The following is a 17,500-nucleotide window of genomic DNA, read 5'->3' as shown; positions in this document are numbered from 1 at the left end:
TAACTAAAAAATTTTAAAGAACCGGTGGAGGTATACAAAGGGCGTTCCGCATTCCTACAAAGGAGAAAAAAATGCTCATAGAGTCATTTGATTTGACTAGACCTGAAAATGAAAAACGGTTCGGGAATACGACTTTACTGCCAGCTGGGTTTTTTTTTTCTTTTTCATTTTATTTTTAAATTGAGATATTTCTTTCACTGCTTCTTCCTGTAAAACGCATTTGAGGATATCCAAATAGGAGATGTGTTAGGCAATTCAAACACATTCAGGATTACATTTTTAGTTCATATCTATGACATTTCACATACTGTCCGTTGGGAAAAAAGGACTGAGCAAAACAAAGACCGTTTTCCTTTTTTCAAGATGAGGAGAAGAAAAGAGAACTCTTTAATCCAGTCTAGCCTCAGTCTGACTTGTATAGCTGATTCTCTGTATTACGCCGCAGAGCAAACAAAAACAACAATGCCCGCGCAAAGAATACGACCTGTTGCAATTATTCCAGACCAGAGCGATCTCCAATGCTGCACAGCAGCTTGTAAGAATGACAAGCACAGCAGCTTGTAAGAATGACAAAGACATCAAATAATCCATCGTAGTGAGAGAGCACGAGAAAAAACTGTGTAGCAGAGCTAAGCTGCTAGTAATCAGAGAGGGCTCCCAACGATTAAGTGCAACTAAAACAAAATATATACGTTCGCCCAGCCCCAAGTTGTTCGAAGGGTGGATAGTGCTATGTACTGGATAAATCACTATCCAGTGGATAACTCAATTGGTTTTGCTAATGTTCATCTACTGGACAGTGATTTATGCCGCAGTGGATAGCGTTATCCACCCTTCGAACAAATGGGACCAGAACCGTGCAAAATTATATGGTTGTGTTGTGTGAATGACTCTTCAGGCGAACAAGCCCTTAAATGCCAAAAATGCAAGCTATGAGGTCCCTAGAGGAAAGAAAGCGCTGATGGTGAATGCGGCTGAACAACAATAGATTGATGAAGGAAGACTAACCGAAAAAGGAAGAAACTCAAGAAGCACAGTTTTAGAGAAAAACCAGAAACTCGACCTAAAGTATCGATCCAAAGCCGCAAAGGAGTAAGTCAACTGTGCGCTTACCCAGGATACCATCACTAGTACTCCTTCCTAAACGGGCAACTACATGCTCACCATAAAATGCGAGAGGCACAAACTGAGTACCTTGCTGGAATGCTACATCCCTTCGCTAACTACAAAAAAAGACTTACTTAACTTACTTTTCGGCAAAAACTTCCAAAACGTTTCGGCAATCTATGAGCTTGCCCTATGATATACCAATAAAATCTCACTGCTGTGACGTTGGCATAGTGATACGACTGTATCCAGGGACCTCGTGGGTGGGAGAACGTAGCTTCTGTGTTTTGAAACAATTATCCATGCTTGCAATAAATACATGATCTAGATGACAGCTTTAAGCACTGTTTGAAATACGAGTGTCCGAGTAAAAACGGACGAAACTCTAAAAACACCAAATTGTTTTTTTTTTTTTTTTAACAGCGGCGACATGACAAATTACCGGCGACTATAGAAAATACATGATAGACAATATTAGACCTATGGATACGAAACGATTTTGTAAGTTAAAGATCATCGTAATAGAGGCAACTTAAGCAACTTAATTAAGCAGTTCAAATGATGCCTCAGAAACGAAGAAGCCTGTCAAAATTCCAGCCTTTTACGGGACTCGAAGCCATAAACCTACCGACTAACCCTACTCCACTTCTCTGCGAATGAGTCAAGCCAAGTGTGAGCAGGTCAAACTCGATTTGTTCCCAAGCTACAGCATTCCATCAGTAGACGAAATGAAAAAAAAAGACTTTGAAGACGTGAGACAACGCAACCAATTTAAGAGGAACGACGGAATATGTGACCAAAATAAACATTTCTCGATTTTTGAGTAAACATTCGAGGCCATCTGTAACACCTTTTTTGGGTTCAGTGTGTTTACAAAAGCTCACCACTATTAGATTTTACTTGTTCTTTTGAATATATCGTGTCAGGTTCTTATCATATGGCGATCAAAGAATTCAAAAGGATGTTTCCGCAGAAGAATAGAGTGAAAACAAAAAAATGTCACTGAAACTTGTTTGAACTTGTGATAGCTTGAAAAGCTTTCAATTGTCCATTCTGACGCCCTTATTTTTGTTTAATTTCACGATGGATAATTTTCGCAGCCATCTACTTCACAAAAGAGCAATAGACAAAAAGAGTACAGCCTCGGGGTTCTTAAGCCCGTAATAATTGCAAAAAGCAATGAAGATATTTGTTGATAGATTTACTATGACTGTAAGGAATAATCTATTTCGGGATTACTTAGATTTTTTTCTAACAGATGTTAGCAGTCAGGAAGAAATTTTCGGGGAACAAAACGTCAACAATGCACTAAAAGTCTTTTAATTAATCTGAAGGAAACAGCCCACAAGGCTCCAAATTTTTAGGACAAAATTGGGCAAAGGAAACGCATTTCGTGTTCCGATGTTTACAAAGGCAAAAGCCAAGCAGACTAATGGGTGGAATGACAGTTAATGTTTTTTGTTGTGGTGAATTCCACAGGAAACGTGAAACACTGACGCACAAGTAGTTAATTTTTGGGTAATTTACGCCTTGCTTTTCGTGAACTGCGACAGAACCAACCCACGCGTGAAGGAAATATTTTTCAACACAGGTCAAGGACTTTCTATAGTAATCGTAAAAAACAGAACGGAAATTGAAAGTTCCAACGAAATAACACAACTCGCGAGTCATCCACTCGCGTGAGTTCAGGCCCGCAAAAACGAGCGTGTGCGCGAGTTTCACTCAGAGCACCCACTCGATGATTTGAATGTGTTCGCTTATGTTGTTTGTTTTCAAAATTCTCTTCGCCTCTTTTCACATATTACTATTGAAAGAACCGGAAAATTAAAAGCTTAAGTCGCAACCACGTTCGACGAGTGTAGTGAAAAAGAGCTATTTACAACAAAGGGTTTTAGGCTGTAAACAAATAGACATCATTACGTCAGATTGTAACCACGGCCGGTAAGCATGACGTTGTAGCTCGTATGTACACACTCCAGCACATGATTTAACATCTGTGCTGTGTTAGATAAGGGAGATTAATGAGTTAAAGATACTGGTCGATACTGCAACAAGCTGGTGCTGGTATCACGCCACGCCAGCTTAGTTTGTAACGGTGGCATTAGTGGACGGCTTTCAATGAAAACAGAGATCGTGTCTCCCGATGTATTCATCCAAAAAGACCGTTAAATCCCAAAACGATCTCCGAATTCTGGGATGCAGATATCAACGCACAGACGAATCAGTTCTTCGCAATTCTTTGGATAGCTACGGAAAAGAGACACGATTATGGCGCGAAAACAGAGCGAACTCGGCGCCTCGCTTAAAAAGATCGAAACGGGGTGGTAGCAAATACCAAAGATTGGAAGTGTTTGATTTTCAGATCAGTGCTTGGCAGGAAGCAAATTACAAAGTGATTGCTTAAGCCTTTTACATTCGTTCAATGTGTGTGCAGACAGAGAGGCACACAGCTAATAAGCCAAAAAAGAAATGATATATCGGAATAAGACAAGATCATTCAGCAGTTGCCAAAGGGTTCCAATCAACGGCTCTGCCCAACAAAAATACTTGTGTTGACAGATTTACTTAACTGTGTGTTAGAACACAAGTCTCAAATAAAATGAATAAAGCTAAAAAATTCTCTCAAATCACGCACCCTACTGTTCAAAAATGCGAGCAGCAAAAAAACTTGCGTCAACGAAGGCTGGGGTATGTTGCAACGCCCCAGGCAAAGAAGCGAAGGCCATGCAAAATTTCACCATTCCTTGCTACAACTATTCCGTATTGGTTTGTAGCTTGAAAGAAGAGACAAGAAGAGGATCTCACAAGGAGAGCAAGAACGTATTTCTGAAACAAAACATTTCCTCTGATCTTTGTCCATGCAACGAGAAAAACACGTGTGGATGAGAGGTCTCTGCGTAAACGCAACAAAGGGACGATCGATGAAAACGTTGTGACTATTTCACAAATAATCCACTACAGAGCAAATTAAAGCGGCATTCCAAATGGCTTGAAAATAATGGTGAACTGAGTCCAAAAGACAAGAAATCGGAAACAATCTTAGGCATGTATCAAAGAGGGGTTAGCGAGGGCGGAAGCACAGAGTGAATGTCTGTCCACCTTTGGTGCGTGTTGAATGAAGTGAGGGAAGTTCAGTTGAAAGTTTGAGCGTTATTTGTACATTTATAACTCACCAGCTTTGAGCATTCTTTGAGTCTGAAAAACATCAGCCACCGTGACCCCGGAGCAATTCCACCGGAGGTCTGTAAACTGACTTCTGCACTGCTCTAACGCTAACTCCACACCGTCTCGAGCAGACAGTCCCATCTCTGGAAAATTTGAACATCTCTTGTTCTTACTTCCCGTTAGCCCCGAGCAAAACGTCAAGGCTTCCGAGGTAATTGCTCGAGGATTCCTACGAAGAAGAATGAAACTCTTTCAGCCATGCGGCAACGAAACAACTTCTGACATTTAAGACCTCCCTCGCACGTGAAAACCCCTTATCTCGCTTGCACGCGCTGACCGACTTAAGAAGCCAAACATCTCGGTTCCATTCACTTAAACTCAAGTGACTACATGTACGTTTCACGCATCAATTGCAAACGACTTCTGCTCGCTTTGAATTAAAAGCAGTTTACAAATATAAACATGATCATCACCATACTTGCCTTGCTTTGACGTGCCTCTTGATCGTTGCGAAGAAAAGAATGGACAAAAATGCCCAAAGCCAAACGCGTGTTACCATCATTCTTTGTTTGCAGTTTGTTCGATTTTCCAACGTGTGAAGCCCTCGGTTGGCTGGACTCGTGTGCGATGGCTTAATGACTTGTAAGTGTCAATCTCGGAAAGCTCCTCGGGGTTTTAACTCGAATTTGCCGAAATCGCGTTTTCGAGATTTCTCCCGCAGACTTATTCTCACTTTTGCAAGTGGTTTCAATTTATCGAGGTATTCGAACAAACAGTGTACTTGAGGTCAAGAACGTACTTGACAAAATAACGCTTGATCGCCTTCACAAGCCAGTAATCTTGGCAATTGCGCGATTGATATGAGCCGAATCAAGTCAATCTGATGGAAGAATGGGGCTTACGAAGGCTCGCGTTTTGATTGGTCCGTCAATTTATTGTGTTAGATGGCTTCTATTTTCCCAGTAAATCACCTAATAACATCAAGACAAAACGCTTGTCAAAACAAAACCCGACATAGGACGAAATTCAAATCGAACACTGGGCCGGAAACCACGGAATGATTTGCGGCCATACGTTCGAGAAGCAGACAGGCAAGGTAGTTACGAGAACACACCCGAAATCAGCCATGGAATATACGCAAGTTGCTAATTTCGGCAAATCCGGTTTGATTGCAGAAACGGTAGCGCCAACCCTAATCCGTCCAGCTCAATTACACACTCAAATTTTTACTAATTAAACGTTTCTTTGTTATTTATTAAAGATGAAACACATACCCCGTCATTGCACCCAATTTTAAATACAACTTTGAGTGCAGAAAATATCTTGCTGTGAGTGCTATATTACTGTTTCTTTCGCTGATAAAAAAGCTATAAACGAGAAAAAAAGGATAACCATAGAGATCAAACATATAGCCATGAGCAATGATGCTGAAAATGAGTTTGGTGTAAAGCTTGCTTTTTAAATCGGCGCCTTTTGAGACAGCTTGGTTTTGAAAACCCTTTGGTCCCCCTTGGTCAAATGTAACTAGCTATTTAGAAAACCGACCGCAAAGTATGCAATACGGCGCATAAATGCTTCTCTTGCATCTAGCTTTGCTTCAGTTTTCTTCGCTAAAATAACACTAGGGTCAAGAGTTCAAGACGATTCGCGTATTTTAAGAGTATTATACTTGAGATAAACCTAATCAAAAATTGACTTCAATCTCTCTTTTCAGCCGGATAAAACCGTTTTATTGCGAAACTTGATTATATGTCTCCATTGCCGATTGACTTTGCATTCACTGCCTTGTCGACGGAACATTTGCGGAATTTCAATAAAAAATAAATCATGATGACAGTTTGAGCGGATTTTGTGTTTTTATATCCTGTATAATTGGGAAAAGAAAAATTTCGAAGGCAAGAATTAGGTAGAAGACGACATCATCGTTTTTATTTCGCGCTACATGACTAGACGCACGAAATTTCGCAAAATTGTTACAAAAGTTCAAAGAAGCAGATAGTGCTGGGGGCTTTTTAGGAATGGAGGACAACATCCGGAAAATAATCAATTGAAATGATTATTTTTGTTTTTTCTCCGACTCGTTTAAGGTGGATAAATTGTGGAACCGCCTTCGTTTACCACAGGAATATATCGAGAGGTTATTAAAAATTTGGGCTCTCAAGCGTGAGACATTGCTGGTTTATCGCATTTTAGGCTGCCGTCGTAAAAGTACTCTACTGTCGATTGCAACAAGAAAACTGTAATATCATCGCAACAAGAACCGATAACAGCCCCGATTTGATGCACAAATCGTTGTAATAAAATTGACCACACCAGCTCATAAAAGAGAAATTTGTTTATGTAAAAAACTGGAGTTTCATTCACCTTGGTCTAGAGAAAGAAAAGAGTTTAACATGTAAGAAAGTATTTGCATTCAAATTTCCATATTTTTAATTTACAACTGTATGTGGAATTCTCGAGGTTGTTTTTAACACCTCGGCTGGGAGATAAGTGCTTTCATTTGGTTAATCAATATGAATCAAAAATCGCTCAAATTGTTTTAAGCCATCGATACTCAGCATCTTCCCAGAGGTTTATCGCACTCTCGCAGTGAAGAAAAATTGCCTAAAATAAATATCCGGCCTAAAGGATGTTTGCCAAGAGGTTTGCACAGCGACTCGAAACTCCGGTTTGTGAAACAAGAATACTGCCAGAATAGTACATTTAGTGACGTGATGCCTTTGAAAGTCATTATCTGAAAAAAATGTATATTTGAAGTGCTGGTTATAGATGAAAGATAGAAGTGATCTTCGCACTTAACAGGGCAATTTAAGTAATTAACTGATTAGAGTGTAATGTGAAGTGCTAGTTTTGTACCCCATATGAACCATGTGAGCGTTAGCCCTACTGATGGAAATGGGCCCACACAAGGACAGAGAAAAACTCTGACCAGATGGGCGTCGCCTCCCTGTAGCTCAGTCGGTAGAGCATAGGTGATCAAACCCGAAGGTCGTGGGTTCATTTCCCACCCTGGTCAGAGTTTTTCTCTGTCCTTGTGTGGGCCCATTTCCATCAGTAGGGCTAACCCTCACATGGTTCAAATGGGGTAGAAACCTAGCACTTCACATTACACTCTAATCAGTTAAGTCTGTTCAAATATAAGTGCTACACGGCCAACGTTTGCAAAAACGTAATCCTTCCTTGTACTTGAACATTTTCATTGCCGTGACTTTAACATCTTCAGTTCCCAGGGCTTGCCCCCGTCTGACCTTGTAGCTTAGTCGATAGAGCAGCGGTGATCTAACCCGAAGGTCGTGGCTTCAATTCCCACCCTGGTCAGAGTTTTTCTCTGTACTTGTGTGGGCTCCTTTCCATTAGTAGTGCTAACGCTCACATGGTTCCTATGGGGTAGATACTGAGCACTTCACATTACACTCTAATCAGTTAAGTCTGTTCGAATATAAGTGCTACACGGCCAACGTTCGCAAAAACGTAATCCTTCCTTGCAATTTAAGTAATTTGGAGCGGTTTTCAATTGAGTGTCGAAAGAAATTAGTGAATTACTTTGGTTTTGCATAACTTCACTCAGTGATTGGTCCAAAGTTCTCGCGCCACTTTTTCAACCAATAAGAAGTAAAACCAAAACCAATCGCGGCTCGCGCGTGCACATTTTCCCGCGCTTTGCGTCGGCTACGTGTAATTACTTCGACCTTTGACTGGTTTACTGGATTGTCTTTGATTGGCCAAAGTAATTACTTTGGTTTTGGTTTTACGACACTCATTTGAAAACCGCTCTATAGACACCTGAAAATTTCAGCCGGCTTCAACGGGATTCGAACCCATGACCTCTGCGATACCGGTGCAATGCTCTTCCAACTGAGCTATGAAGCCAATCAGTTGAGAGACGGTCCAGTAAAGCCTCAGTTACACTAGCAAGTTTTCCTTGACAAGCCCAAATGTCAAGGAAAACTTGCCGACTGTACACACTTGCAAGTTTTCCTTGACAAGTTTTCCTTGGAAAATATGACACGTTTTCCTTGACAAGTAATTTACGCTAGCAAATATCGTCCTTGAAACGTTTTGTCCTTGACAAGTGTCCTTGTTCAAAAACTAGTTTTTTAACAAAGACACTTGTCAAGGACAAAACGTGTCATATTTTTCAATTTACACTGCCAAGGAAAACTTGTCAAGGAAAACTTGCTACTATAAATCAGGCTTTAGTGTTATCCAGTCAAGTACAAGGATCATTTCTATCTTCTCTAATGTCATTATCTCTTTAAAAGCTCCGAATGTAACGTTATCTCTCGCAGTTTTCCAGTGTTAAGGAGGCTCGAACCAGTTTCAACGCTTCCAAGTGACGCTCTTATTAGAAGCGGATCGGAAACACAACGTTGTAATCATGTATTGGCAATATTGCGGTACCGCATGAAACATGAATTATGGCTGAACAAGATACAATCATTATTGTGACGTAATATGTCACCGTGGAAACGGGCAAGTCCTGTAAAAACACCCTTTATTTTGTCTTTAGTTGCCCCCAATTTTTCTTTCTGAAAAGTAATCAGAAGGGCATGATGAAACTTTCCGCACTTTCCACCTTAATTTTGTGATTTTTTTAAGGTAGCTCTGAATCCTCTGGACAGAATCTTTTTAAACTTTGCCAAAAGTTTCATCGTGGCCTTCTAACCACTTTTCAGTAATAAAAAAGGGGGGTCACCGAGTTCGTTTTTGAGAAATGAGCAACTAAATCCAAAATATAGCGTGTTTTTTTTTGCTGGGCTTTCCCGTTGCCAAGGAAACTCATTACATCGCAATAATGATCACATCTTGTTTGGAAATAATCGGTGTTTTAAAGTGAATTTAAAATCGATTATTATCCTCCAGTGTTCTAAATGCGCATTCAATCTTGTCCGTTCTTCGCTGAAAGCAATAAAGTGAAACTCGTGGCTTCCAAGCTTCCAAGCATTTTACTTTCATAAGAATTCTTTTTCGCTTTTCTGATTTTGTACCGTATTCTCTTCCTTCATCAAGATACTATCCAAATAAATTACAAATCCATTTTAAAGAGTTTAAAAGAAAAATATGAAAATACTTGTACGATTCTGTTTTTGAAACTTTACCGACCTCCAGCTACTTTTATGGCTCTTTTATATATTCTCCTTTTTTAACGTTTTAAAAGGCTTCATACAGCTTTTGAAAGTTGAAAAGAACCCTTCACGAAGGAGGCTAAATTATGACTGCTCCAGAGAATGTTTTTTTTTAACATCCCAGAGAGTTCTATCTGAGTCTGCTTATCACTTTCCAACATTGAGTAAAACTGGGGCTTACAAAGTTCGTTTGTGAGATGTAAGCATCTTAGTTTTAGGGTGTTATTACATGGATCTTTTGTTGCCATGATGACCTATTACGTCACATCATCACCTCGTTAAGCAATTATTGGTGTTTCATATAGCTCCATAATTTTTTTGCCGTTGCAGGAAACAGTTGGGTACATTCAATCCTTGCAAATAGTGCGGTTTTCTGCATGAGTTGAAACTGGTTTGAGCGTCCTTTATTCAGTTCAACCGTAGTAGGTCGTAAGCCAATAGACCTTTTCAAGGTTTTTGACGCCATCTTGATTGGGGGGCATTCGCATGTAAACATTCATAACTCTGCTGCAGAAAGGCAGATTTCAAAAGTTTTAAAAATATTTTTGGTCATTTTATTAATATCATTCACTCAACGGACAACTGGATCATTGCACAAGACACAACGTCTAAAACTTTAATTTTGTTTACAAGGGTTTATATGAAATTTACAAATTTCGTTTACGGTCGTTATAGCTTGTGATTCTGATCGTCATACTTCACGAAGATAATCTCAATAGAAGTGCTTTTTGATACGTATTCTCGCTATCCGCATCGTCAGCCCTTAGAGGATTTATAAAGGTTCCACTAAGTCGGCAAAATTCCCATACATTCACTGTAATAGGCCAATTCCGAGTTCATGTCTGCCTCCTCTTCAAAGCGAGTCTAAGTGCGAGGTTTTTGTGATGGTAATTAGTTCTACTTTACATATGAATGAAAACTAATTTTCATAAGAAAAACTTCGCACTTAGACTCGCTTTGAAGAGGAGGCAGACGTTAACTCGGAAATGGCCTATTTAAGCAGAGTTTGCCCCAACCAATATGGCGTCAGAAACCGTGAAATGGTCTATTCTCGCTAACTCAGGATAAAACGGTAACTAGGCTGGTTTCGCACACATAAAATGCTTCCCAGAAGTAATTTTAAGGTGAAAATGGTAAAAAAGTCGAAAGTTAAAACTAAAAGGCAAACAATCTTGTGACAAAACCATTTCCAAAATTTTACACGTACTCGAAGAAACATATTACAAACATTAAGCAACAAAATTTGAAAAGAAATCAACAGTTGGCCATAGAAAGAACAAAAAATTAGTCCTTGGACATCAAAAATAAAATCGTCGCGGAAAAAAATATGAACGCAAAAAAGAGTAAACCTTCAAAAAGCAAAGAACATAAGGAACCTCGTCTCCAACAGAAAATAACTCTTTAACCATAAGAAACAATGTACAGAATCAATGTTTTTTTTTTTCAAAGAAGGCTTTTGTATCCGGAAAAAATGAAGTTTAAAATCGATTTTAAAAGATTTCCTTGAGTAATTGTGACATGTTACGATTGCCCTGTTTTTTATTAGACAAAAGCTCTTTGTGCTAAAATGCTCAAATCTTCAGTTTTGGGACCGAAAAGGACATATGAAAAACAACGCTCCTTATTTTCTTTAAAGCATAACTTTCAACACATTTTCTAGAAGAAAAATAAATAACAAAGTTTTCTGTCACCTGTGACACATATTTCCTCTTGAGACAGGGAAAAATTTTTACCCCCTTTGTCATGAAATAAAGAGCGGTTGTCTCCCTTAAAATATAACTTCCATATGTTCCCCTAGAATCTACTTTACAAATGAAATAGTCTTTTAAAAAACAAGGATTTCATTAATACATTACGAAAATCAAGTTTTCAATTTCTGTTGACGGCAATGACAGTATAATGAATAGCAGCGAATTACAACGAATAACAAGCTTTATTTAAAGAGGGAGACGTTACTATCCTGTGACAGTTTTTCAACAGGCGGTCATCTAAAAGGCAAATTAAATCAACGTAAATCACATATTGATTTTGAGGGAGAAGAAGAAAATCGGAGAGAAAGAGAGTGGAGGAACAATAAAATCAACGCACATATGGCACCATCATGGATTTTAAGTCGGACCATGTTGGTAGGCGAAGAGCGCTCTAGGGGGAGGGTGCAGAGGGTGCGCACCCCCCCCCCCCTCCCCATCCCGAGATGACTTGAGATTTTCTAATAGAACTGGTATTCTGCAAAAAAACGTCACCAGTCAGCTACACAATCCCTTAGAGGTGCATCCCCTCCTAAGAAAAATCCTGAATCCGCCCTTGCGCCCCCCCCCCTCCCCCGCTGAATACAAAGGGGCCTTTAGATCGGACGACGAATTAGAGTTTTCCGTACTGAGAATGCGCATAAGGTGTTGAGGGAGATATTTTTTGAAGTGCGCGTGCTCAGAACGGAAAAGTCGTATTAGTAGTCGTCCTCATTCTAAGATCTAATTAAGGGTCCCTAATATCTGTTATGGCCTTAAATGCTAATCCCTCTAGCCACCATTCTTAGTTTCAGAGCAATAAAATTTCAATTTATCATGCTGTAATTTAAACCGGACTTTAGTCAATATTATCGCTTAAGGCCTCTCCAAGGGTTAAGCAGGAGATTAAACCTGTTGAACAGGCAAAACTTCAAGCAATGTAGGAAATGTGGTAGTTGTTAAATCTTGGGAGGGGACCGTCACGAGGAATGTTTATCAGAGCATGTGTTTTTCACATTTTCCCTGAAGCTACAATTGTAGCTATTCAGATAACAATCAGCTTTGCAAAATGTTGTTGTAATTATGACCCACCCTCTTCTGTCTCAATGCAAATCATTAGTGAAAGAAACCATATTTATCAAATATGAAAACGAAAGTATACCACCCACAGCAATAGACAAAAAGCTTGTTTTGATTCAGCAATCTGCTCTCGCGTGCTTCCAGCCCAACTGTTTTCCGGCTTCTCTTGGCCAAATTTCAACCATGGGAAGTCTTTAATCAGCATGGTGTCATTTAGTTCAGTATTGACCTTTTGAAAACGTAAAATGCTGAATAACGGTTTAAAATGCTTGTAATTTTCAAAAAATCTGCAGTACTTTTTTGTTGTTGTTGTTGTTGTTGTTTTTCGGAGAGAGAATGACCTAACATTCAAGAAAACACGTAAAACCAACTTTTACCCCTGGCTTCTTTGATGCATTAGTACTAAAGCAAGTTTGTGAGAGTATATTTTATTGATTGACGATATGAATAAAAAGAGCAATTTCTTTGTTGAAAGAAAATGAAAAACCGGAATGATACTGGGAGGACCGGCTAAGTGCTTCGTAATTAGAGCTAGCAAAATAATGAACTGTACGATTGTTTAACTAAAGCAATGGACGCACCAAAGTTTAAAAACCACGACAAGTCAACGACTTAAAAAATTTGCCATCATCTACTTGGTATCTGCACAGCAAAATCAACCCGTGGCACTGTACACTAAAAAAATCGAACTGGCGTAATGCGGAATAGAAAATTCCTTTAAAATACAACTTCTCATTCAAAATTTGTGGATTTTAATTTTGCACAAATTTGTAAAAATTGTAAGTTCTTCAGTTGGGCACGTTTCATATCCTGTTATATAGAACTTGCAATTGAAGGGGTAACTATTCAAATTAAGGCTACTTTTAAAGCTTATTTCTGTTGCGCAATTATCGCATCTTAAAAGGACTGAATTTTTTTTATTATTGTCGTTAAGACAAGCATAGATGTGATGAAACAATAACTAGCTACCCGGCGAAACTAGACGAGACAGACACAGAGTCGCCATTTACAGTTTACAATGGAAGGCGCGGACTACAAGCTAACAGCTGCTAACGCATGGAATGAACTTGAACGTTTATCTTGAGTTAGAAATGAATGGGGGCGCTGATAGGACTAAACTGTGCAAATTTCAATAAAGAAATTAGAATTTTAAAAGTATCCCACTCGAATTGGAGAGTGTTTACAGACGTAATACTTTGCTGCATGTGTCCCTTATAAGGAAGCTATCATGAATGGCGACAACTGATACAAATCCAACAAATATCCATTCAATTAAATGTCTGCTGATTGCAAATAATAATACCTTAGACACCTTAAACAAACATACATCAAACTGTGCAGATGAAGATTTGCATTTGCTTGAAAAATGCGAGAGCAATATCGAACTATTGACTAGCAATCTCTAATTTTTATACTACAAAGCATTGCCTCTGTAATGTCACGTGGATCGTGCATGGTGCCATGTGATCCTCTAATTTTTGGCTTTGGGTATATAGCTGAGTATTCCTCATGCGATGCAATGAAAGTTTACCATATTTCAGGTTTTTTTTTTCGGATGCTCCGGCATCGACTCCCAGCCGATCAGATGTGGTGCAGTGCTTTAGGATCATTCTATGCCGGACCGCATGGAAACTACGAAGCGGCGCCTAGATGCGGCCTCCGCATAGTACAATCAGTCCAGTTTCCAAGACTGCAACAAAACGTGATAATCAAGGCCGGGTTGTTTAACACATCCTCCAAAATACAATTTAAATTTCTTTAAGCGAGTAAAGCCTCATTTACACTAGCAAGTTTTCCTTGACAAGTTTTCCTTGGCAATGTAACTGGCCGAAAAATATGACAAGTTTTTCCTTGACAAGGGGAACTTGCTAGAGTGTACAGTCGGCAAGTTTTCCTTGACAAGTGGACTAGACAAGGAAAACTTGCAAGTGTAAATGAGGCTTAACGGGCATAGAAAAACGGAGGTTTTACTCCACATTCGTCTCGAGGGCCCAAGCGATAACACGCCGTAGGCATTACAAACTACAACTTTCCAAGCGGAAGACGTCGCATTCTAATCCTTCCGGCGTGTTTTTGTTAGTCTGCCACAAGTAAAAACGTTACCTTAAAAAAATCGCTCCGTATTGCCGTTCCACAAGCGAAAAATGCGCTCGCAAGAACGTTTGATATTCTCGGCTCTTTCCTCAAGACTGAAAATCAAACCCGGGACAATTTCAATTTTTTGACGTCTCGCAAAGTAAATAGTCTGTAAATGTCTGGGTTTTGTGACATGGTCTTCACAGTTGTAAGGAAAGTACATTTTTATCTTAAATGCCACTGAATTAAAAATGTCTCTCAGCCTTTTAGAAGACTTAACTCATGCATCTGTTTAAATAATTTGAATTTCATATTGACAATCGTCATTCCAATAATTAGTAAATAATATATAAATAACAATACTTATTTTCTTCTATTTGCTTTAGCGTGCAACTTTGTACATTTTGGAAAATATATGACTGTGTAAAAAAAAAAAAAAAAAGATGGGATTGAATTCGAAAAACAAGCCAAAAAGGTCAAAGCAGGCTAATCATTTCAAGATAAGACAAGATGAGACGTGACTTTATCGTAATTTCACCACACCGAAGCACCACCAGATCGAGTCAGATAACGAAAATTTTCGCCAAATGCCTCGCAGATGAGGCATTGCATTGCAATCCATCACGTTCAGTGCAGACGGGACCTAAATACGTTTCTTCTTACACCAGCATGTGTTTTGCCAATTTAAAATGGAAGGGAAATACTCGAGACAAAGGCCAACAACGGGTGCAACAATTTTGGCATTCTTCCGTTCCCACATAGTTAGTGAGTGGATACATCTTCACGATCATTGATCTGACGTTATCATATTCACTGATGACAATCCAATGGAGATATTAACTGCCAGTAGCTGCTTGTTTTTCACGCGATAAGCAATATAAACGCTTTCACAAAACGATCAGGGATCATAATTGTTTTGATAACGTTTCAAAGCTGATCGAACGGCGCTGGTCAAAGGGAAATGTTGAAAAAAGTCGGAGCAACACAATCAGGGGAGTGGTGTCTCACTTTTACTCCCACACTACCCCACTTAAGAAACCGAGCCCCGGAGGTACGTTTTGCCACGTATCTTTTCGCCTCGGCGGTTAAATGGATTTGCATGATTTAAAACTCTTGATGCCGAAATAATATCCTTGCCGTGAAAATATCCATTGTTTTCTGAGTATTAAACAATTTTTGGATTAAAAGGAAATTGCAAAGAACCAAGTGATTTTAGCTAAACCAACTGTCAACAGCGCGAGTATGTAAGATGAGAATCCAAAATGGTGGCATTTCCTTTGATTTCTTAGCAACCTGCCTGACCCTTGGCCAACAGTCGCCAAAATTGCGTGTATTGGTAGTATATATTATTCTTTAGAAATCAATATCAACAGTTTGCAGAATTACCAAATAAATGTATAATTAAAACAAACAACCTGGATCAACATTAGACAACAGTAATTCGGAATGGTGAGCGCTGAGCACATCGATCTGCACCTACATATCATTCCTTAAGAAGGCAACAGACAGCTGGTTCAGTGGGTTTAGCCCTGGGCTACGATGCGGGAAGTTGCGGGTTCGAACTCTTCCCGGCCAACACTCGGTCTTAAAAGAACGAAGGAGAAACTGCTGCCTTTGTAATTTCATTTGGTTAACTTTTCAAGTTTTCGCGGATGAGGACTATGGATCGAGGGTTCGGTCACTGATCTGTCTCAGGCCTCCTTCACATCCTTTAAGTTATCATTTGAAAACGTATACCTTTTATTCCGTTTTCGCCCTGTGTCCAAACTTACAAGATCGAAAACAGTGGTGAAGGCAAGGGACGGGTGAAAACATGAGGGGCCCTTTTATAAAGGCTCCACTGACTGTCATGACTCTCAGGATCCGTAGACGCATTCTGGATTATTCTTAATTCTCTCATCTCAGCAAGTCTAATAGCTTCCGATGGGTTACTGCTTACTGCTTACAACTTTTCCGTGGCCGACCACGCCCTCCGACCATGCATGATGGTGTTGGCCAACCTGAGGTCACCGGGATGTCTCGTGACATGGCCGAAGAATTTCATTGTCCTTTCCTACGCAATTTGGATTAGGGGTTTCTGTTCTCCAGCTAAGCCTTCCACCTGTTCTTTCACTCACTCGTTTGTGCGTCTGTCCCTCCAAGAGATGCCCAGTAATCTTCTATTCCTGGATTTCACATGACGTCACGGCCGCCATGTTGGTGTCCCCAAACAATGAAATGGCGGCCTTGTTGGTGTCCCGATCCAATCCTCCGGGAATTGAAAGCTATTATTATGCTAACGTCTTCTTTTGTTTTCGTTGAAAAACATGGCAGTTGATTACGTGAGTGAAACCCAAGAATAGATTACTGGGCACGAGATACCCAGTAAGCTTCTATAGCACTTAAACTGTCATGATAATGGACTTTATTTAAGTGCCAAGTCATCTCGCACTGCGGCACTGACTGGGGACACCGTACATTGAGTTCGAGTCAAATCAACCCACTTCAACTCAAAGGTTGGATTTTGCATCCTGCAAGAAGCGCGTTGACGTAGCGATGAGGGCACTCGCCTCCCACCATTATGGCCCGGGTTCGATTCCCGGCCTCAACGTCTCGTTTGCTTTGATTTTGTCGGATCTCTACTCTGCCAAGAGAGGTTTTCTCCGGGTACTCTGGTTTTCCCATGTCACCAAAAACTAACCTTTGAGTTGATTAGACTTGTTCTCAACGTACTGTGCCAATCTCGTCCCCAGAGCCCACATTTGGTCCGTACCAAGAACACCGACTTTAGCCAGTTCCAAAGCAGGCCCAGCCAATCACGGACTTCCTGCTCGTCTACGCAAGCTAAAAAATTAGAAACAACAGCAAGTGGTTGCCAGTGGTTCCAAAACTGGAATTTCACTGCGACTGCGCATAAATTAGCCCTGGCCAGAGTCCGTGTTCTTGGTGCTGACCGAAAGAAAAGCGGGCTCTGGGGAAGAGATTTTTGGTGAGCGTGTTCGGGAAAAAAACTCGAGGTCGCGCGTGAACACCACCAACATGCATCTCTCCCGAGGTCTGCTGTACCCTGCGCACGCGCACAGCCAAATCAACATCCTAACGATCGCCATAACAATGCAAAGGTTGTTTGCTTGTGTTTATGAGGAAATTTGGTCGGATTTTTTTTATGGCAACATAATTTTTCTGAACGAATTTCGATATTACACATAGCGTTGAAGTTTTTTTTGGAATTGAATCAAG

At 40.0% G+C, this 17,500-nt stretch overlaps 2 protein-coding genes and 1 non-coding gene across 6 annotated transcripts in view; all 3 read right to left on the bottom strand.

Moving 5' to 3' along the window:
• LOC137989180 (protein Wnt-7b-like) overlaps window positions 1-5,142 on the bottom strand; it is a 17,931-nt gene extending 12,789 nt beyond the window's left edge. Inside the window, exons 1-2 of the mRNA XM_068835034.1 lie at window positions 4,755-5,142; window positions 4,281-4,501 (exon numbers count right to left, since the gene is read on the bottom strand). Of these exons, the coding sequence (XP_068691135.1) occupies window positions 4,281-4,501; window positions 4,755-4,834 (301 nt within the window). The 5' untranslated portion in view covers window positions 4,835-5,142. The remainder of the gene's footprint in view (window positions 1-4,280; window positions 4,502-4,754) is intronic.
• Window positions 5,143-8,069: 2,927 nt separating this feature from the next.
• On the bottom strand, window positions 8,070-8,142 carry Trnat-ggu (transfer RNA threonine (anticodon GGU)). The gene has a single exon. It is a non-coding gene; the product is annotated as a tRNA-Thr (tRNA).
• Window positions 8,143-11,312: 3,170 nt separating this feature from the next.
• The window catches only part of LOC137992333 (centromere protein H-like), a 16,432-nt gene continuing 10,244 nt past the window's right edge, over window positions 11,313-17,500 (bottom strand). For 2 of the 4 annotated variants that reach the window (XR_011121675.1, XM_068837614.1), the window contains one exon: window positions 11,313-11,386. The gene's annotated coding sequence lies outside the window, so the exon portion shown is untranslated. Of the gene's footprint in view, window positions 11,387-16,548; window positions 17,105-17,500 lie in introns of those variants that run through there. The other 2 variants (XR_011121674.1, XM_068837613.1) reach the window with 2 other exon arrangements.

This window comes from Montipora foliosa, chromosome 2 (assembly GCF_036669935.1).
Source record: "Montipora foliosa isolate CH-2021 chromosome 2, ASM3666993v2, whole genome shotgun sequence".
Taxonomy (NCBI): Eukaryota; Metazoa; Cnidaria; class Anthozoa; order Scleractinia; family Acroporidae; genus Montipora; species Montipora foliosa.
This window is presented reverse-complemented; position numbering and strand designations above follow the sequence as displayed.